The following is a 23,264-nucleotide window of genomic DNA, read 5'->3' as shown; positions in this document are numbered from 1 at the left end:
ACTATATATTCAAATCCACATCATCACCAATTTTAGGGCTGAAGCTTATTTTCAATTATATTGTTCTCTTTCATGAACAAATAATGTACTGCAATAGAAATGGATTCCTTTTATTCTGCAATTTTTACTGGGTCTGCAGATGCAAAATCCACATTTTGGATAAAGAGATGCAAAAAACCCACAACTGAATGACAATACTTAATTGCTATGGTGTTTTTTTTAAATCTTTAATTGCAGGTGTTTTTTTTAATATTGTGCCACAAAGATTGACAGATTTGTTGGTAATCCTTAAATATGTCAGTACTAGTGTGTTTTCTGATAACGTTACTTGCCCACTGGATCAACTTTTAAATTGTATAGATTTACCTAAATGCGTGCATCGAGACTTGTATTTTTTTTAAACATCGTTTGAAATCATCATGGCCAAATGTTTTTATTCAAACGATGAAATTGATTCCATAATCAGTGTCTGTGGGGTGACAAAACCTTGTATCTCAATTTTTTGAGATTTTGATTTCTTTGCATAATTTTGTACCTAATGGTCTACGACACCACCTGATAAATCCATGGAACGCCTCCTGTCTCGGTTTTTTCACAAATTCCAAACAAAGGACGGTGTCACAGCACTAAATCTGTTGAGACAGGAAAGGTTTTTGCGCTCTCCTGAAAATTCATGATTTTTGAGATACGAGGTTTTGTCACCCCACCCCGACGGTATGTATATTTTATTGTGAATAATCGCCTCACTATGTAAATAACAAGGAGTTGTAAATGTCAAATCAAGAGAGAACTGAGCAGATTGTATTCATGAAATTATTCATCATACTTTAGTTCATAGCGCCAATGTAGTTTCATAGCAATAATGAATATTTGTGATATTTGTTGCTTTGTATGTTTAGTGTAGTGATGAATGTCTGATTTATAAACAATCATGTTTTAGTCCATGTAATTATTGTATATTCCATTTTTTGACCAGCCGTTGATGATGTCCATATTTCAGGTATGACTATAAGTCATGTAAATTTCTTTTGTATTCTGTAAATAATGTTACGGCTGATGTACTTTTTCACTAAAAGTAGAACAATGTATTAATGTGTATGTACAAGTATTTGTAGTAGATTTCTAGGGCTGAAACTGTAATGTTATAATAAACTCAACCAGATGCCATAGAATCGAAGTCGTAATTTGATGTTTTATTTATGTTTACCAAACCCTCTCCAGGAAAGTTAAAAATACATGTACAATGGAACCTTGTTGTACATGTCGAGGGTTCAGTGACACAAAGACGTAACTCCATATTTTGCCAAAATGAGTATTGATATCAAAATGATCAGAAAAATGTGGGCCTTTCCAGGAAACACAAAGACTTAACTCCACCCAACACCCCATGGAAGTCAATGGCTAGTGAAACATAGATTTAAGGCCCAAGTGAACTACTTTTTCTCAAAATGGCAAAAATGGAGTAAATTAAGTCTTTGTGTCACTGACCCCTCGATAAAACAAACTCTTTAGGATTACCGGTATGAAAAAATAAAATGCCTAGTTTAAGGATGACATTTTCAGGCCACAGCCTGATTTCATGCCCCAACATCTCCCAATTTTCAGGCTCCATTGGTATAGCTATCCATGATATTTTGAGTAGTGCCTCAAGGGAGAAGGCACTTGGGAGAAAAACAGAAATTAACGAAATTTGTTAACAACAAATGGGAGAGTTGCTGACCAAAATTGCCTATTTGAGATTCGCATACAGTGAACTTGTATTCCAAACATTCATAACTCCCTTTATTATTGGCCCAATTTACTTCAAACTTTTGCCATTCTCTTTCTCTTATTTTTCGGCTTTCATATTAATGGTTATCATAATGGTCGGATTGCATTTCAGGTCAAGGTGTAGACCCTGACTAATATTTTAGTCTAGGGATACACGATGGGCCCAATGTTGACCTATCGATTATATAGAAAAGCACCATAAATTCTGACTGAATAAATTAACAACATCATTAATACAATAGAAAGTCATTTTCATATCATGACCTTGTGTTGTAGGATATAATACAAAGGTCAACAATTTGCTCTCGGTAAATAATTAGACTATATATATATATGTATCAAAACCAGGTTGGTCTGATGAGCCAAGGAGTTTTTTTCTCACTCGGATTCCTCGACATCAAGGGAATAAACACATAATATAAATCACAATTTTTCTCTTTCATGTTTATCTTTCTCTCTCTCTCACTTCCATCCTCTTACCTTCCATCATCTTTCATATCTACTTCTTACATTTGTTAAAAAATGCCTCACCCCACCCCCCCCCCCCTTAATATTTCCTCGTTGCTTTTCTCATCCTTGGAGGCGTTTCACAAAACTTGTCATCAGTGACAAATGACAGCTTTTGTTATAAGCTACTGAAATCCTTGCTTCTGATTGGTTATTCGCCAGATTTGTCACTGATTTTTGTCATTTGTCATTGAAAAAAAAGGCTTTGTGAAATGCCCCCTGTTGTTTCTCCACTCATTCATCACATCCAGGTTCCTCAAACTCTTTCAATCACTCTCCTTTCCTTCTCGTCTTCCTAAAATATCTGCCGCCCTTTTCTCTCATCTTTCACACCTCCTGACCCTGTAGTTTCATCTCTCTCTTCCAGTTTCCTTCTTCTCTTTTTCACCTTCCTTTCTCGAATCTATCCGACACCTCTTGCTTCGCTATTCCCTCTCTCTCTCTTTCAGACCAAAGGTTTAGTGAAAATTGAGAAAAAATACAAATGTAATTTGAATCAATGAAATTTTGAAAAGACGGTGCAATTATGTATAATCTTCCATTCAAAAGTCAGTCAAGAAAATGTCATTTTAATAAATAAAATTTTGAAAAACAAAATTATATACAATGTATTTGCATGCACAAATCAGTCAAGGAAATGTCTTACTACTAATGAAGAGAAGAAAAAAAAACAGTATTAGGACTACTCACCAGATTATATTAAAGGTTCTCAGCATTCCAATCAACCAAAACTCCCAGATTTTATCCTGATGGAGTTGAAAAATACACGTACAGTGAAACCTGTCTATAAAGACTACCCTAGGGAGACAAGAAAAGTGGTCTTTATAGGCAGGTGGTCTATATGTACAGGTTCCTTTAGTACATGTTTCAATGAGAAAACCTTTTCAAGGGAAACAAAAAATGTGGTCTTTGTATAGACGGGTAGTATTTCTTTACAGGTGGTCACTATAAAGCAGGTTGGACAGAACATTCAACCCATTTAAGGTGTGCAATATCCTCATACCCAATCATCCAATGAATACACTGTTTCAACACAAGATGAAATAAAAGAGTCTTAATTAACTACCATATGAATTCTATTGGGGCTTATGGAATCCCCCCCCCCCCCCCTACTCAGTGTTATTTAGGGTACGCATATGCTTGTTCCCTCTTTTTGAAAACACCCCCTATCTGAGGACTGCCAGCATTTCTGGACCCCCCTTTCGCAGGCTTTTCCTGCCTTGGAGACCCCCCTAAATCCGGAACACTGCTCAATGAACCCCCCTATCTCAGGACATGCAGACCAACCCCCCCCCCCCCCTTATCTCAGATAAGCTGTCATTACTGGTTGGCTCACACCCAGGGAATACCCCCAAAGAACTCGGCCTGCATTACGTACAGACATTTAGCACATGAAATACATACAAAATTTCTGTGCTCGTGTTTTCATTCATACCTTGTAAGAATAAACAAAGTCTGCAAATTAGTTCTATGCTCACTTATCTGCATATCACCACCGAATAATTACTTTAGTGCCTGATATTGAGACTTAGTTAGAAATAAACCTTTCATTATTCTTAACTGACATCACTTTTGCCTGCATGATGTGTCCTTTCACATACTAATGCTGGGAAGCCTGTATAATACAAGGATCATAAATAGCATCAATAAAAACACTTGTTTTGAAGGTGGACCTGAAGGATATATATATATATATTAATTTGTTTTAAGAGATGTTTTAAATACAGAAGCAAGATATCTGTATATGGATTGTAACACCCTATCTGAATTCTCTCAAATCACTCCTCTAGCTATGAATTATGGCAACTACCATGGCTCAACAGCCAATCAAAATCAAGGTTTTTATGGAAGTTACCATTGATGGAAAAGTTACCAACAATGGTAAGTTTTGTGCACTACACTGTATGTTTTTAGAACAATGTAGAATTGCTTAAAAATTTACCTGATAATCATTGTTAATTATCCCTTTCTATTGGAATAAATTTTCGCAGAACTTTCAGATATGTTTATTCTTACATTCTCATATGAATTAACAAACAGTTGAACAACTTTAAAGCATTTTATAACTACCAGAAAAGGTATTCCAACTTGTTATTCAACATCTTCAAGACCGTGTCAAAATGTTGAATACCTGGAAGGCTGCAAGCTGAATCAAGAAGTTAAGATACTCTAGTATGATTTTCCAAGGAGCTACATATGTACCCCAGGGGGGTGTTTCACAAAGATCCTAAGTTGAACTTATCTCTAAGTTGGACTTAAAAATTATGGAAAGCCGTTAGCATCTATGAAAGTATTTTGTAAAATTTATTTTAAAAGGCATAGAATGATGATTCAAATCATTCATATTTTCTATTATCAAGGAGATTTTATGTTCTTGGTGTGGAATTAATAAACAGTTTAAAATACTTGAATTTTCGCTTTTAAATATATTTTATTTTAAGGCTACAAATGGTTCTCCATAATTTTTAAGTCCAACTTAGAGTTAAGTTCGACTTAAGATCTTTGTGAAACACCCCCCAGATGAAGCAGCACTATAATCCAAATATACAGTTGGATTTTCAAATATTTCTTTAAATGATTTGAATGGAAACATCTTCTTCTAATATGGGCTGCGTAACAACGAGATCTTCATTGGGTTCAGTGACCCCCTGCAGCTGTAAGCTGGAAGAGGCAGGGGTGAAAATTTGTGTACGAAACCTCTGGACAGGTTCAAAGATGCCATGCACTCTGGACAGGTGACGTCGTCTCCCTCCCTTCTGGGCGAAACCCTCGCTACAGTGTTCGCAACGGAACGGTTTGGTGTGTGTCCGCTGGTGCGATTTCAGCGAGAACCTGTCAACAAAGGATGACTCACAATCATTGCAGTTGAACGGCCGGAGGCTGCTGTGGATGTTCCGATGGGTCTTGAGTCCCGTGGCAGTGGCGTAACCTTTGCCACACACATCACACTTGTGCTCGCAGTCCCCGGTGTGCACGCCCCGCTCATGCTGAATCCTTTTTCTGCTCTCCAAGAATCCCTTCCCGCAGTAACGACACTTGTAAGGAAGCACACCTAGATGACGTATTCTGTGGCTTTTTAAGGACGGGTAGCTTTTCAACCGCTTCCCACAGAGCTCACAGATGTATTCACGATCCTTCTGGTGGATCTGGGCATGCATCCTCAAGTTCTTGTCGCATCGAAATGTCTTTAAACAGCCAGGAAAAGGACAGGCTACGATGATATTCTCTGAAGTATGACTCTGCATGTGCGTTTTCAAGGAAGTGCTATTGCTGTAAAATTTGCCACACTTTTCACAAATGAGCTGAGGGGTTTTCTTCAATGGCATCACAGCGGCCTGGTCCTGATGCCACTGGACCATATGTTTATGGAAAGAATTCTTTCTGACAAATTCTACTCTGCATATAGGACAGGTGATTGGCTTTTTCCCTCGAACTCTAAATCTTTTCTCACTGGGTGTTAGAACTTCGGAACCAGGGCAGTAATTGGCTTTATGGAGATCCAAATTGTTCAAAGTCATAAAACTCTTGCCACAGGTATTACACTTGAAAAGACCAAGATGGCCTTCCAAGTGATAGTGTAGTTTCCCAGCAGTGTGGAAGGCTTGATTACATTGGGCGCAACGGAAAACTCCTCGGGTCCTGTGTTTCTGCATGCTATGTGATATCAATGCTGTCAGCGTTGGGACCACTGCATTGCAGTCTTTGCAAGTGATTGAACGATGTGCGTGATGATAATGGTTCATGGCATGAGCACGAAAGAAGAACTTCTCACCACATTCGTAGCAGCTAGATACAAAGGGAGGATAAGCCTTCACTCGCCTAGATTTAGGAGTTACTTTGTTCTGTTGTCTCTTGCTATCTCCTTGGGAGGCATCTCTGTCCTCTGTGTCATTACATTTATCATCGGCGGCCGCAGTAGCTTTGAACATTGCTGCATCGCCGCCTCCATCACCCTCAACTGATCGTCGATCGCAACTGGTTGTTTCTGTCCAACTCCAACTACCGTCTTTACTGAAACTGATTCGATCCCACCCTGATCCTTGATCGTCATCCTCTATCTCTTGAAGCTTGGCGGAGAGGGCTTCCAATTCCTCGCATCTGTCATTGTCCCACAGTCCTATGGCCCCTCGGCACAAACGGCACTTCACTCCGTCCACCCCGCCGCAATGGCTGTCAAGATGTGCCTTCAGTGTATCCTTGTCAAAGGAGAAAGACGTGCAGTGAGTGCATTTATGCAGTACTTCATGCTGTACAGTTCCTGTTCTGGTCTGATCCGTCTGGAGGCTATCTCCAGCTCCCTGAGGCTGACCTTGATGTTTGGGCATATAAAATGAAGCCTCAACAGCATTCCGAAACAGCTTATGTTCCTGTGCAGAGTGGACGTAACGCTGTGCTGTGCTGTCGCATTTGAAGCCACATATAGAGCACTTTGGCCTGTATTTCCGCCTCTTTCTCTTTTCCTTTCCCTTCTCCTCCTCTTCCGTCATTGCATCCTCCTCATCAGACGGTAAGGACCCTCCTGAAGGCGATCCGTCTACAGCAGACACATTCTTCCTGCTTGAACTCTGCTTTTCCACTTCGTCATCTACCTCCTTCTTTCTGTTCATAGCCTGTAATAAGAGAGATGCTGCACCTACATGTAGCTCAGAACTCTTGGCAGATACAATACGGGTCTCAGCTCCTATGAGAACATTGCTGCTGTCACTGGCATCCCTAGTATCTTTGGTAAACCCTTTTGAGTTCATTAATAGTTTCACAACCATTCTTTCCTTGCGTTCATTGTGTGCAATCTTTCTATTGTGTGTAACTTTTTCCTTGTCTGCAGCTTTTTCCTTGACTGCAAATTTTACCTTGACTGCAACTGTTCCTTTGGGTGCAACCTTTTTACTGCGTGAATTTTTGTCCTTGACTGCAACTTTGCCGTTGTCTGAAACCTCTCCCCTCCGTGCAACTTTTTCCTTGTGTGCAACCTTTTCCGGAGTAGAACCCTTGGGTATGCAAATGTTGCTGTTTTGTTGAATGGCAGGCTTTGCGTTGTCTTGTCCATGTTCATCTTCCCCGGGCAGATACACGTCTTTCAAGAAGCAGGATTCAAGAACGTTGCTCTGGTCAACCATTGACTTGGTTATAATGATCTGCATCAATCGGGAGAGAAAAGGAATATAAAATATAAAATCATAAAGTCTACAAACTTTGCCCCAAGCAAAGCATGGTTCAAGCATCAGGTTTAAATAAATTTTAGGTTACATTTTTTCATGGTTTAAAATGCCTCAATCACACCTTTGCGTATTTAGCTTGCGTGTTACTTCATATTTATGGCAAGCCCTTTTAACATTTATTCCTATTTCTTGATATCAAGAAATGCAATCTTGAGATCAAGAAATGATTTCCTATTGTAAAGCGATGGTAATTCTTGATAGGAATAAATGTTAAAACGGCTTCCCATAAATATGCAGCAATATGCAAGCCAAATATGCAAAGGTGTGACTGAGTCATAAGGGTAGCAATGGTGCTGGATCCAGGATTCAAGTCATGATGTCAATTAAAATTATATTTTATCACAAACCACCAGGCACCAGAGAATACCGGTATGTCAAACAATCATGTGACATTTATTCTTTTATTTCATGTTGGTATTAATTTGTTCCTTTGAATTGCCCGTTTTATAATCATTTCATTATTCTGAGATGCAGTGAGCCACTCGGTTGGCCCACCAGAGCTCTCAGTGAAAGTGTGCTGTTTCAGCACTTTTCGTAAAAAGCTTAGTGATGCTTTTCACATTTTGCAACATACATGAATATTAAAAAAAGAAAGAGAGAAGACTATTAAAATTGCCTAATCCCAAACTACATATAGGAGATCGAATGCTATTACACACTTATATATGCTAACATACTTTCCTTCTTTTATCCCACTTACTGGTATTAAAAATCATAGCCACTTGGTTCTTTTTTAGTTTTTTTAATATTTTTTGTTTGTTTCATGAATGGTGCTTCTCTAAAAAAAAAAAATTGACGGTGCTACCTGTCATGAATACTTCACAAGTTTGCTTAAAATAATACTTGTCAACTTTATTAAAACATTTGTTTCTTCTCTCAAATGATTCAAGATACTGAACAGCCAGAAACCTTCACACAATAAAAATGTTGTGGGTTTCAACTTTCAATCAACGAAATATGATTAGACCGCATGGCCGGCAATTCGCAAACTGGATTTACATGTACAGTGTACAAGCAAAATGATGTATCAGTTAGATAGAGGATAGATTGGGTATATCAGTACACAAAATAAGCAGAATATAGTATGAATGTGCACAAGACCATATTATGTTAATAAAGGAATTTAAACTTTGTTTGAGAAAAATGGAAGCTCTATTTGTATTTGCTGCAGTACCAACAAAAATTAATTGCAGAGATTATTATTGTTTTTACCAGAGCTTTGACAGCCCAATCGCTATTTTAAATCACTCCTGTTTTTATTTTTCTCATTGCAATAATAAAACTAAAAATGAATCCGGATTTTTGTAGCAATTTAAATAATGTCTACTACCTGTATATATTACCCCAGCCAGTGTAATCTATTAACCCCTTCAATAAAAAGGATGCACCTCCAATGTACATGTACATACTCCACTTCCTGGGGAGTAGCAATTTACTAGTCAAACTCCAAAACTATCTCACCTCGTTCCCTCTCCCTCCATTCTGCATCTTCTCTGCCTCCTCGTAACCATGGATATCCTCCCCATGCTGTTTGAGTGATGCAGCATGCGTGAAGGTCCAGCCACACAGAGGGCACATGTAGGGCACACGGTCACTCAGCAGAACCCGCAGCATAAGACCGTCCTTGTTGATGGTCACCACCACCTTGTCTTCCTGCGAATCCTTGACCGGACGTTCTGAGGAACTGCTCCGGTGGTGCTCATCGGTTGTGGGCTGATGACCACTTTTTAAACGACCGTCTTGGGTCTTCTCTGTTTGATGACCTTGCTCTTGGTCTTGGTCTTTCTTCACACATTCAAGACCGGATTTTCTACATCTATCTCCATCTTCTTTGGTTTTTCTTGTGGTTTCAGATGACTTTGATTGTGTCTGAGCCCGAGGTGGGGAAAGATCCATTACGTCTCATCAAGGACTGAGCCTCCAAGTCTGACTTTGATTCCTGCAATTAAAGGAGAGGGTCACATCAAATATCAGTCAAACTCAAAGAGATTTTTTGTTGTTGTAATCCTTGCACTAACTACCGTAGACTTAAATCAATTAATCAATCAACAAAATATTGGAAGAATGTGATCTACCCTACTCTAGCTAAATTATTAACTTAGATTCATTTGTGGCAAGTTACATTGGGACTTGGGAGTTGGGCGACTTCAGTCTTCACTAAACTCTTCACGACTTCAGCAATGTGTAGGAAGTTCAGCCCAGAATTCAGGAAGTTCATTACAAAAAGCTCTCGTTAAAACTATACCTCACAGTAACCAATGTAAATCAGATGGGGTATCACAACCCCACTTTCTTTTCTCTCGTTAAAACTTGGACAGAGCCTTGCAGCTCGAGATCTGCATGAGATGATGAGAGATTATGATATTGGATTGCAGCTGTACTCTTCACCATCTTACGTAATAAACAAACAAAAAAATATATTTTACTTGTTTTAAGATATTTTCATGTCCAAAAGTCACTTAGACTAGACTTCTAGAACTATAATTTAGATAAATGAAAGTTCGAACGAATTGGCGTTATACTCTAACAACAATTTTAACTGTGAAAATTAGCACTCTTTCTCTCTTTCTCTCTCCGTCTATCAACTATCGTGCTTATTCTCTCTCCCTTTCTATCACCCCTTCTATCACCCCGTCCGAGTCTTCGACATGTTGTACTTTGTAGACCCTCTACGCAAACAATCAAGAGAAATTTGGGCCGTAGCGTATTGACTCTTCAGAAAACAATATTATTTTAAGATAGGGAAGATGATTTTAATTGTCATAACAAACTCAAATTGGACAGAATGCCATAAATAATACTAATATACCCATAAAACTAAAATATATAGATCTAGACTCTATAGAAAATTGACAAATCATCTCATCCTGGCCTGATGATGGCCGGTGCAGTGGCTACGCAACGCAGTTGGGCCGGAGACCCCCGGGAGCGCCGCGGGCAAAATTTGGCCGACGCGACGCGACGCCATCGCCAGCTTGACAAGTCAAGGACTGCAACTGGGCTTCACTAGAAACACTGTTTCCCAACCCCTAATTTTCCTAAAATTCTTACTCACTCTTGTCAATAATGCAGGTTTTATTAGCATACACAATGGATAATTGGAGTCGACCGAGTGGCATAAACATCAACTCGAATCAAGGGAAGTATCTCTTCTAATCACACACAGGATGCACTAGGTATAGGCTACTTCAGTACTTGGGTACGTACCGACGTAAACAGGCGAAATGTATCTGTCGCCCTCTTGTGATAAGATGGAATAAAGGGGAAGTTCCCTTTCCGCCTTGTAATTTGGGGTCAGTTGGGCCGGAGGCGCATATATTTTTTTTACACAATTACTGTTTGGCCATTTTTTGCGAAAAAATTCCTCGAAGTGCTCTTGTGAAAGAGTCTATCAGCGCACACCGCTTACAATCACCAGAAGCAATATGGTGAAAGTGTAAGCACGTATACCCAGGGAAGTGAAGATAATAGAAAAGGGAAAACAAAGAAATACCTAAGTATAGAGTGGAGAGGATATGGAGAAGGAAAAACAGGGAAATCCATAAGGAAAGATCAAAGGAAAAACAAAGAAAGACATAACGAAAGAGAAGAGGATAGATTGAAGGAAAAACAAAGAAATACACGACGACAGAGTAGAGGATAGATTTAAGCTAGCTGACTGGCTCAGCCCGCCCCCCCCCCCCCCCCCCCCACTCCGGGGTCGGAATGACCCCATGCGTGTTACCAAAATGTTCGGTAAAGGGGTAATTTTCGTGCGACAAAGTCCGGCCCGAGAATTGTAAAAAAAAAAGGGGTGTATTAACTTTTCACCCGGAGATTTCTTTAAAAAGGGGGTGTTTTTTCTTTTTTTCTCTCATTTCTTTGGACTCCTGAGAAATTATTCCGAATTTAGGGGGGGGGGGTACATTGAGCAGTTTTCATGATTTAGGGAGGTCTCCAAGGCAGGAATAGCCCGCAAAAAGCCCGCGAAAGGGGGGTTCGGAAATGTTGGCAGTCCTCAGATAGGGGGTGCTTTCAAAAAGAGGGAACGAGCATATGCGTACCCTAGATAACACTGAGTGGGAGGGGGGGGGGGGGCCTGGCTCTTCAATCAATTCAATCAATCAACTAATTTGGAGTGAGGTCTAGGGGGCGGCGCCCCCAGAAGCTCGGGGTTTTAAGGCATCAAATTACGATCAGACGGATGAGCATCTAGGGGCTGCCTTAGGACCCTGGAAGGGTCCAGGGGGTAGAGCCCCTGGATCCCAGGGGAAAATAATGCCATTTTAGCAACATTCGTAAATTGCTGGTATCAAATTAGAAATAAACCATGTTTAATTTTATTGGGGGGGGGTTTACTGGTCTCCCCCCCCCCTATCAGTACGCCAGTGAAAGGGGAGGAGGTGACGGAAGTGACTATCCCCCATAGAGCTATATGATAAGTCTTATTATATAGCTCTATGCAACCCCCTTCACAGGTTTGTTGTATTACAAAATTATATTCTTTAGCAAAACTATAGTATAAAAACAAGCAATATACTTTTTCACACTTCAATTTTACTTTGCCGGTATCTAGTGTGCAGTCCGAAGGGTTGTAAATATTTATTAGGTACATTTTAGTCAGTAGGCAGGAAGGGACTTTTTACAAGAGCAAGCTAAATATTCATTTTTGTACCACAGATCTTATTCTATAACTCTTAGTCTTGTAAACATACAATGTAAACTGTGCTTACGTGATACAAACAGAATATATATTTTCTACAATATTTACTCGTACATTTTGAAGGATATTATAATGTGAGGGAGCGTAGCGACCGTGCGAGAAGATTTTTGCATTATTTTGTATTAGTCTAAACGGTGCATTCTTGGGCCCTTCAGATCCCCCTCGAAAAATTGAGGGGGATCGCCGCCCCTGACTCGCACATTTCGCTTTCAATTGTAGAACGCTCTAGCTGTGTCGAAGGGAATAAATCCTCGGAAGGTGGGGCATCTCGAAAAAGACATGAGGAAATATAATGTGTCGCGTAAAAAGCCAGGGAAGCACACAGACACAAAACCTGTATGGGTGCGATGTGACGTGTGTAGACGTTGGCTCCACCTACTTTGTGTTTTGCTCAAAAAAGTATCCACATAAAAGGACTACGTATGGCATTTTTGTGAAGTGACCAATCAGTAAACCTCCATTTTAGGCCACAGTCCATGGGCTAGTACCCACATTTTCACATATCGGTCCCTTTCTGGATTGCCCCCGCCCTCAACCCCCCCCCCCCCCCCCCAATGAAAAAATATTTTCAAATTGTTACATGTGTGCACAATGTGTCAACCTAACGAGAGTGGTGTTTTCATAATGAGTATTGATCTCCTTTAAATTTATATATGGAAGACTTTAGAAGACAACTGTTACAGTCCAGCTAAGAGTATGGGGCATGCTTCAAAGCATCTTCTAATCTGTTCTGACTAAATTGTAAAACGTTGTTCAAAGTTTGTATTCTTTGTTGAAAAACTTGCTTGCTGGCAAAAGTGTATGCATGTTTAAATTTTTGTTTACATGTCTAGTCCGGTTAATAATAGCACGTCATGATGTTATTATTCGACACGTTATTCACATTTTCCTATCGATAAGCGTGACGATTTGCTTTAGTATCATATAACAAATATAACAAGAGACAAGTATGGTTTTCCTGAAAATTACATTACAATGTATATTCATCGTTACGGAAAAAGTTGTATAACATACAACAATGGGCAAATATTATTGTTTCCAGACTAATGATTTAAGTGAGAAGAACTTCATTTAATATTGAAGCAGTTGCCGTTTGTATATGCATGAACTTGAAATAATAAGTAGCCTTGAAAGTGTCGCAATATATCATGTGTGAGTGAGCTTGAAGTTTAATGACGTAGATTTGTTTGAGACTATTAGCCTTTACTGAGATATATCTCCAATCCAATCAAATTTAGTGATGTTATCGAACAACCTAACAATATCAATTTACTATTCTCCTAAATAAACCTGGGACACTTGAAAATTGCATTACAATATAAATTCATCGTTAGTGAAAATGTAATACAATATACAACAATGGGCAAATAATTGTTTCCAGACCAATGATTTAAGTGAGAAGAACTTACATTTTATATTGAAACTGTTGAACTTGAAATAATAAATAGCCTTGAAAGAGTCGCAATATATCACGTGTGAGTGAGCTTGAAATTCAATGGTGTAGATTTGTTTGAGAATATATAGCCTTTACTGCTTGGGGTCCAGGGGCAAAGCCCCAACGGGGTCAAGGGGTGGACCCACTGAAGCTCAGGGTTTTAGGCCTTTAATTACGGTCAGAGAACCATATTTTGATACCTTATTTGTGACACTGTCAGGTCATTAATATTGTCGCGGGGTCAAGGAGCCCCCTAAAGCTCAGGGGTTTTACGCATTAAGGTAAGTAAAATGAGCATCCAGGAGCCCGGCTTATGGCCCTTAGTGGGGTCCAAGGACAGAGCCCCTGGAAGCTCGGGGGTTTTATGCATTTATTTACGGTCAGATAAGCATCCAGGCGCCCGCCTTAGGGTCTCTTGTAGGGCCCAAGGGGTGAAGCCCCCGCAAGCTCAGGGATTTTAAGTATTTAATCACGGTCAGAAGAGCATATTTTGATACCTCATATTTTGTGACACTGGCAGGTTCTCTTCAACATACTTTTTCGAAAAAGTGAGGGGCGGGGGGGGGGGGCTCGAGCCCCCGATCCGCGGGCCTTGACATGTAGGCGTCTAAATAAGCATATTTAGGGCTGACTGTAAATTTGGGGATTTTCCATAAACGCATACAACAGTATGATTTACAAAAAAAGAGAGAAAAACGTTTGAATCTTTTTTGGAGGCAACTGCCCCAAAGTTCCCATCAGTACGCCAGTGCGAGGGACGAGGGAGCGTTGTGAACGAGAGGGGCGAAGATAACGGCACTGACTACCCCTCACAGGTTTTCGAAGTTTTGTTGTATATATTACAAAAGTACTTTCCTTAGCAAAACTATATTAAAACCAAGCAATATACCTCTTTCACATTTCACTTTTACTTTGCTGGTAATTAGTGGGCAGTCCGAAGGGTTGTAGATATCAGTTTAGGAGGTATATTTTAGTATCAGTAGGGAGCTTGGGCATGGATGGGATTTCTATTTCCCACTCTAGACCTCTGTCATATACATATATATTGATATCGCCATGTGAGTTGAAATGGCAAATATCAGCCTGGTGGTGCATTACCTGACTGCTAAGAAAGCATAAATGCTTGTTTTGTTAGTAAGCAACCAGACGGACGACGGCTTTAGGTCCTCTCCGAGGGGCCTGGTAATGAGGATTAATGCCTTACCAATTAGGGCACTAGCGCCTTGACTTGGTTACGAACCCGGGTCACCGGATTACAAGACTACTGCTCTACCGATGTTAAATTATCAGCCTGGCAAATATATACACTTAATATGTTGTAGGTATTCCTTACTGTAAAAGAGCAAGCGGAATATTCATTTTTGTATAGCACTGATCTATTTCTCTTAATCTTGTAAATATACAGTGTAAACTTTGCTTACGTTATACTAATGGAATACAGATTTTCTACAATATTTACTTGTATGTTTTAACGAATACTATGCGAGGGATGCTAGCGAACGAGCGAGAAGATTTTTTTACATTTCTATTAGTCTAAACGCTGCACTCTTGGGCCCTCCAGAGCTTATAAGTGAGTTGCAGTCTTTAGTCAGTATTTGCTTTTCATTTTTTGCATTTTTTCAAATTTTCCGGCGGGGGGGGGGGGGGCGTATCCCCGTCCCCCTGGGATCGCCGCCCCTGCCTATAATTAATGTAGCTAATCACAGCCGCTGCTAGCTACACCCCGGAGTATGTACAGCTCCAGCAATCCAACATTACCAACAAGAGTAATGTTTGACTCTGACTGCAGTCAATCGCACAGTATACTTGACTGAACTGGCTAAACAGTTGTGTAAAAAAAAATATGCGCGGGCCGGGGTGTGAACTCTAAGGGCGATGGCCACCACGCCCCCCCCCCCTTCTGAAATGTCACATAATCAATTAGTTAATTTTGAAAACAGGTGCACGAAACGTGCCATTTCAAACAAAAAGATCCCTACAATGTAATAATTTGTGTTCCCTTGTCAGAAAAATAACAATGAACTTCGTCATGGGCTTCCAAGATTTTTTTTTTCAAGAGGACTCTCTCGAATATAAAATGCCAACTTTCAAGTGTTTAGATTGGTTAGTGAGCAAAAAAAAAGAGAAAAATAAGGGGGAAAGACCTGTTATATCCGAGCCTTTGTCCTGGCATCCGCCTTTATACATCCCGGGGGACGGAGATATTGTTTGATGAAATTACAAATTTAGAACTTATTTATAATCACTCGTGTGAGGAAATCCTCTCCTTCTTTTGCGAATGTTGACAATTGCATTAATTCGCCCATCATATATTCGTTATGACTGTTGCGTAAAGTGCAATAATTTTGTTCGCACTATAATTTTTCTTCTGAACATTTTTACTCCTTAATCACCCCTCCCCCCCTCTCTCTCTCTCTCTCTCTCTCTCTCTCTCTCTCTCTCTCTCTCTTTCGTTTGTCAATCTCTCACTCCGAGCTCCTCGCCCATTATGTTTACGATATCTTGTTTACATGCATACTTTTAAATTGAGCCTACATCCCTTGAGCTTCATATAAGCGCTTTACAGATATCAAAATTGGGTACTAAAATCTAAGTCACATATCAATTTCTTGATATAGGGTGACTATACCTCAGGACCGGCCCCGCTCAGGACAGGCTCCTAGCCCTATAACATTGTCGATACAACAGTTTTAATCGCTCGATCAGTAGTCTCCATCTCTTAAAACCTCGCGTTATATAGGATGGACAAAACAAAGGAAGAGGGAAGAGATAACCCTACTCGTGAACGCTACTGGTCCCCCCCCCCCCTAAGATAATATTCTGCTTCCAAATTAAAGTACAAAAAGAAGTTTATAATCCAACGATGATTATATGTTTGAGTTTTGAGTACCTTCAGGTATAAATGTAAATAACTACCGTCATCTGCTGGCCGCCGCCCCCAGGGGATCTATAGGGGGGGGGGGGGTAGTTGAGTAAAAATAAAAGGGCTCATACCCGCCCCCCTCCCCCCACTCCCGTTGAGCCAAACAATAGGAATGAGGATAACGCGTATAAAATAGCATTTACAAATGAGGTTCAATATTATTATTTTGTAGGAAATCTTAACCGTTGCCCATTTAAATTCCTCTACAAGATTTTTGCTGGTTTTTCCTTAATTCATTGTGCGCCTCATTTCATAAAGATTAATGGTGATGGAAACTTATCGATTATCAATCTTCAAAATTCAAGTAACCATAATTGGCTCAGTGCATTGCTCCTCTGCGAGATTCCTGGGCCTGGGTGTTGAATATTGAAATTGCGTTTTTTGAGGGTTAAGAAATGATGGACAAAAATGTACACCACATCGTCGCTCCCCCCCCCCCCCCCCTCACTTGGGCGGGGTGGGATGAGGGGGGGGGGGGGGGCTGGTGCAGCGCAACTTGCCCCCGGGGGCCATATACCATGGATACGCCACTCTGGTTAGAGTTAGAGGTGAGTTTTAACTTAGGATAACGGATTAGGGGCTATATTTTCCAGACTCCAGTGTTGAAGTTAAAAATTCGGCATGTTGTCGAGACTCCAATATTATTAAGTCACACCCATAAGCCACGCCCTTGGCTTGATGGAGCTCGCTAGTTTGGCCGGTAGATGGGCGTGGCCGCGCACGATTTGCAGCAGTGACTTTTGGATGTTGAGCCTTGTTGAGGCCTAGATGTTCATCACATCGACACAAAATGAATCAAAAGAACTACACCAATAAGAGGCATTAAATTGTGGGACAAAATGTCATGTTTGCTTTAAAACAGCACTGGATAGAGGACCATCTATCGACCTGCGGCAGCGTATATCAAGGATCTGCAGTGTACTGTACAGCACGCATTATACGTGTGTATCGCATTACAGTACTAAACACCACGAAAGATGGCGGCCCAAAGAGGGAGAGAGGGGAGTTTCTGCTCGTATTTGCTGGCTTTCATCATCATCATTTGGTCAGCAGAGATGGGCGACTTAAAGGTATGAACTCGCTGAAGAAGATGGACATTAAAATATAGTTTTGCCATTGTTTTCTTAGCTTAATTCGAATGTTATTGAACGTCTTGTTTTGCAGGTGCACGGTCAATTTGGGGGTTGCAGCTAAGCTGAGCTCAGAGCGGTATCACTTCACTTGTTGCGGGCTCAGCTCCGCGGCCGCGAACGCGAGCTGAGGCGACCCCCTGCAGATTTTTGAATTTTAGTCAAGAAATAGAAGAGTAATTTGTGGAATGTGCAATTTTTCTGAATGACGACGAATCAGGTTTCATGTTCACATTTGTCTGAAATGCAGCAGCATATAGTTAGATCTAGTATTACCAGAATTATATAATGTGACTCGCTTCAAACTTATTACTGACTGTTTTGTGTAACCTGGGGAAAGGGGGGGGGGGGGGGGGGGGGGGGGGGGGGCCGGGGAGGGAGGTTACTCAGATTTGGTTTTGACGGGGGTGTGCTGCTGAACCTCAAAACCCCTACCCAGTGGATTTTTCTCTAAGTAAAGCCCAATTTTGGAAAAGCAGACCCATGTTTAGGAATTTTTTGTGAAAAGGTTACCCATTAGAGTGGCACACATTGTCTTAATTTAAAATTAATTGTGATTACTGTTTTCTTGATTTTGTTTTCTCCAAATAATATTATGGTAATGGTTAAGTTTTAGGCCAAGTATCAAGTATGCATAAAACTGTAGTCTAGCTTGTTCGATCACATCTTCAATTTCCCAGAACCCGTTGTTAGTTAATTCACACAAGTCAAATCTTAAAGGGAAAGTCCTCCCTGAAATTAAGTTAGTTTTAATAGGAGTAGAAAAATGAGAGAAACAAGTCAGTGAAAGTTTGAGCAAATTCTGATTAAAAATAAGGAAGTTAGGATTTTTGAAGTTGTGATCAATCAGAAACAAATTGGCAACTCTATGACGTATCTCTCTCTCTTGTATCCTTCCTCCGCTCAGTACTAAAAAAATCTAAAATTTTCATTTTCCCTCAAGAAAAATTTCAACCATACATGCACCCTAAATATAATAATTGCAAATATGTTTCTATACTCCCCCTGCAAGGAACAAATATATATTCCGTCATCAATAACGAAGAAAACATGATTTTATGGAATATTATGCACAAAGCAAATGAAGGAGAGCTTGTATAATAAGTCACAGAGTTGCCAATTTGTATTTGATTGATCACAACTTCAATAATTCATAACTTTCTTATTTTCATTCAGAATTTGCTCAAACTTTCACTCACCTGATTTTCTTATTATTCTGCCTCTATCGAAACAAACTTATTTTGGGGGTGGACTTTCCCTTTAACAAATTATAGAACCATAGAGTTGGAGTTATTTCATTTGTCCATGCACTTGTCACAGAGGCTCACTAAGTAGCATGGACTGAAAGTACACAAATTTATTATACAATATTTTGTTCATCCTGAAATTTATCATTATTTCGTAAAAAGTCTACCCTACCTGTTACTTTAAAGGGCCACTCTAACCCAACTAACATAGCATTTTAAAACATAAATACACCTCTACTTACATGTATTATTATTCAAGCCTCAGATTTTTCAGAAAATCTCTATCTTGACCAAAAAATGATAATAATAGTCCATTTTGCACAGATCTCACGCTTGCTGGGCTACGCCCCTCGTAAAAAAGGTAATACGGTCTTGTGGCTTGATGACGCATTTGACGTCATTGCCGGCATATCCGATTTGATAATTTGATAATTCGGAATGACAAAATTGCCAGAAATGTCCTGGGATTATCAGTATTCGGTCTATTCCCAGTATTCGGTCAGACAGCCGTTTCAACAGCTGTAACAATTTAAAAAATAATTTATGAGCCACTAAACTTGCACAAATCAGGCAGCTGAACAACTTTTCTTAACTCTCAAAATTAAATCAGATTTAGGGCCCCGGAAAGATCTCCAACTTAGCTCGAAATTGGTCAGTGTCGCACAACTTTCCGCACTTCCGCGTTCTCTTAGCACATGCGCTAACATGCATTGCCATATGTAGAAGTCTATTGCGAAACAACTACGTGTGCTGTCACAATGAATTTAGTATGTGTGTGAAGAGAATCACTTCCGTGTTCGCTCCATCGCAGCGAATTTGCAAATGACGCACTTGCCGATGTGCAAGAGGTATTTATACGATACCCTTGCCATGCGGTATCGCTCAGCCAGTATTCGGTCAACGCATTGACATTCAGTGCTTTATCGCGCAATTGTGTGAAAAAAGTGCGCAAATACGCTACGCTCCTTTGCAACGGAGATACCACGCACAAATCGGGTGACCGAATTCTAATCGGCGCGACCGAATTCTGGGCAGAAAAATGCTCCGTCTTCTTTCGGAAGTATTTTGCTTATCATTATTCTATATTTTAAGTGACTATAAAATCCTGTTAGAGGAATAAATTTCTTTTCTTTCGATGGGTACATGTAGATTGCCAAATGAAAGAGGTAAGAATTCAAAATATTAGTGATTTCCCCTTAAGTGACCGAATACTGGGTACTCTACCCTAGCCTGTTTTGGTTAGAGTGGGGCAATTCCACGGTAACGGAAGGACACTCAGACAAGATTTTTGAACTTCAGGTTCATACTAAAAGAACTGTTTTATTAGTATAAGATGTGAACAGTACAGATATAATACCTATATAAGTGCCTTTAATTCTCCCCCAAAAATTGTCATTATAGTTAAGTAGTTTAAGAATGTGCATATTAATTATCTCGGTAACGGAAGGACATAAAAATGGACATGGTTTTTCCAGTTAATTAGTGTTTATCCAAACTTTGTGAAGTTGATGAAGCTTTCCACTTGATTGAAACACATTTTGTTCCCCATAGTTTAATACATACTAATAAAACATTTCTTTTAGTATGAACCTGAAGTTCAAAAATCTTGTCCGAGTGTCCTTCCGTTACCGTGGAATTGCCCAGTGGTCCTTATCTACATGTACATAATGTACACTGTATGTGTATACTACAAATTTATAGTTTTAATTGTTATCTTTTTACAAGTGGAAAAAAACACTTGAACATTTGTCAAGAGCCAGAAGGATGTCGCCCCATCTCCTTCCCCGCAGAGTTAATGCACTCCTGGCTCTCAAACAGACCATATCTCCTTTTGCTTGATCCTAATTTATAATCAATGACTCGGTGGTGTGTATTTGATGAAGTTAAGACAAATTGCACGAAGTTCAAGTAGCTTCCACATGCATGATTTCAACACAATCACGATTGTTTATCAGTCAATAGTAAATCAGTGTCGCAGATGGTGAGAATGGTACCAGCTGTGCTTGAAGTAGTCTCGCCTCACAGACTCTATTCTTGTACTTGAGAGCTCTGCCAAAAACTCATATCTTGCAGCATCAACGGGGTGGAATTCTGAAGAAAAAAATATCATCTTTTCTGTTTGTAGGATCTACCTGTCATACATGTAACAACTCAAAATTAGGAAACCTAGTAATTAGTTAATGGTGGTAGAAAGCTGACTGCTAGAAAGATAGACATCTGCACAAGCACCATGTATTCATTCCACTAAATTTCAGTTTTTCCTTGCATTAAAGGTAATATACAAAGTTTTGGTATGGGGTCATGAATTTGGTTCAAATGAACATATTGGAAGCATATGTGATCCTACAATATTAAGTCATCGTTGTCTCGGTTGAAATCGAGTCTAACGTTATGAAATTATAAACAATTATACTGTATAGCTCCCTCTCAAGGTCAAGATATTAATTAAGCTATAAAACAATGTTTTTTGACTAAAATCGACCGACTAGCTATTCCTGTTTGGAAATTATATATCACAACTACATATTCAGAGATTTTCATGGTCGCAGCTACTATTGTTTGGCCGTAGGAGCTATTTGAAATTTATCAAAATTTACCGGGAGCACCAGTAAATTTTTATATTCCATTTTTCTCGAAAGCAGCAGTGTTTTAGGGCTAGATTTTCTAGTGCTTATAATACATCCACAGGGGCATCCGAATGTATCAAAATTGTAAAGAATTACTATCCACCCAATTTTCAAAATTTCCCAAAACTTTGTATTACCTTTAATATCAATTTCAATGGAAAACTTTGATCCTTTCGACTTAGTTCAGGCAGCACATGGATCAAAACCAAAACAAAGAAGAATTCTGGTGGCTTATTTGTCATTTTTAGCCAACACAAGGTGTCACTTGTAAAGTCTGGAGCAGAAGAATAACCCTCAACTAGTTGCGGTTGATTGATTAAATGTATGCTCTTCACACACCATGGTTAAACATATGGATTCTGTGATCAACAGTAGTTTATTAGACGCTGACAAGTGTTTTCCCTCTCCATGTTTTTATTCAAGTACTGAATTACATTGAAGATAAATGCTGACATTTAAATTTGTGTGTGCATATTTAGAATAGTATACAATGCACACATACATCTACATAATATGTACATTAAATAAGTGTGTTTGATTATAGAGTGGTGAAGTGTGACGTCATCAAAAAACTATTTTGGGGGTTTCTCAATTTTTTTTCTTCATTTTCCGAAAGAGCATCAAAAATAATGTCTGAATGTCGAAAACCAATTTAATATATGTTAAGTATTGGCTGAGATACATGTATATGGCCATCTGAATAAATAGATGTCCTATAGGAACTCAGTGTTATATTGCTCTGGCCCGTAATGTTATGAAATTCCAAGAATAGATTTTCATGATGTCACAGCTTTGGTACTCTATACGATATATGTATATTCTTAATCAGAATCATATTCAGACATTTCAATCCATAGCAGTTTGGTGTGCACCTTTAAGTGATGGTTTAAATATCTTTTGATCCAGAATGCTCTGACTTTAATACAAAATGAACAAGGAGCAAATGAGTGATTGAGCTCGAAGTGCAAAAATCACTGGAAAATTTGAGTCTATTAATTGTGCTATTCACATGAAGGAGAGCAATTAATCAAAAATAATCATTGGAGTCTCTAGATTGGCAACACAGAGTCTAAGGATGTACAGAATGGCAATTTCTTGATGAATTGTTGTAAATTTTATTTCACTCTTTCATTTATGAATACATTTTTTGTTCAACTATGAAAGAGTGGCAAATGCAATTAATTGATGCTAATTTGCTAAGGAGCTAAGCTGATTCCCAAAATATTTATAGAAAACTCTTAACTGCTAAGGGTTAATTAGTATATTTTCATTTCATATTTCCTAAAAGGATGTACATGTACATGTACATGTACTGGAATAGATCCAAGGCCCTTTATAACTTATAAGTGTGTTATACAGTAGGCCCTCACTAGAATATGTACCCCCCAAATTGATATTACAGTGTCATATTGCTTAATATTTTGTATTTTGTACAGTTGAAAGCTGGTCAAATTTAGTGCAACCACCGTAGTCAATATAATTTGACTCTTGTATCACTTTTGTGAGTGATAATATTGTCGCTTTTTTGCTCTTAAAACAGTACAGGGATGCAAAAAAAAATACATGTACCCACAAATTGTCTTCAAAGTATTTTTTATGTGATATTTAATACATTTGAAAACTGCTGAAATTTAAAGCTTAACAATAATAGTCTACTCAGGGAATAATTTTCCTCAAATTTTTTGATTAGCAATTTCAGCCGAT

At 39.2% G+C, this 23,264-nt stretch overlaps 1 protein-coding gene across 1 annotated transcript; it reads right to left on the bottom strand.

Moving 5' to 3' along the window:
* Window positions 1-4,726: 4,726 nt before the first annotated feature.
* Window positions 4,727-10,682, bottom strand: LOC100893693 (zinc finger protein 91). The gene is made up of 3 exons (XM_003726993.3): window positions 10,552-10,682; window positions 8,958-9,435; window positions 4,727-7,412 (listed from the first exon to the last, which is right to left on the bottom strand). Exons 2-3 carry the CDS (start codon window positions 9,390-9,392, stop codon window positions 4,848-4,850), a joined length of 3,000 nt encoding a protein of 999 aa, XP_003727041.1. The 5' UTR covers window positions 9,393-9,435; window positions 10,552-10,682; the 3' UTR covers window positions 4,727-4,847.
* Between the last annotated feature and the right edge of the window lie 12,582 nt (window positions 10,683-23,264).

This window comes from Strongylocentrotus purpuratus, unplaced genomic scaffold (genome assembly GCF_000002235.5).
Source record: "Strongylocentrotus purpuratus isolate Spur 01 unplaced genomic scaffold, Spur_5.0 spur5_scaffold_1, whole genome shotgun sequence".
Taxonomy (NCBI): Eukaryota; Metazoa; Echinodermata; class Echinoidea; order Camarodonta; family Strongylocentrotidae; genus Strongylocentrotus; species Strongylocentrotus purpuratus.
Note: the sequence above shows the minus strand (reverse complement) of the source record. Positions and strands in the feature narration are given on the sequence as shown.

Excerpts from the sequence above, each read along its gene's own strand:
- LOC100893693 (XM_003726993.3), bottom strand. The coding sequence starts at position 9,392 with ATGGATCTTTCCCCACCTCGGGCTCAGACACAATCAAAGTCATCTGAA. Across the intron at positions 7,413-8,957 it reads ATGGAGGGAGAGGGAACGAG|ATCATTATAACCAAGTCAAT; the intron begins GTGAGATAGTTT and ends CGATTGATGCAG.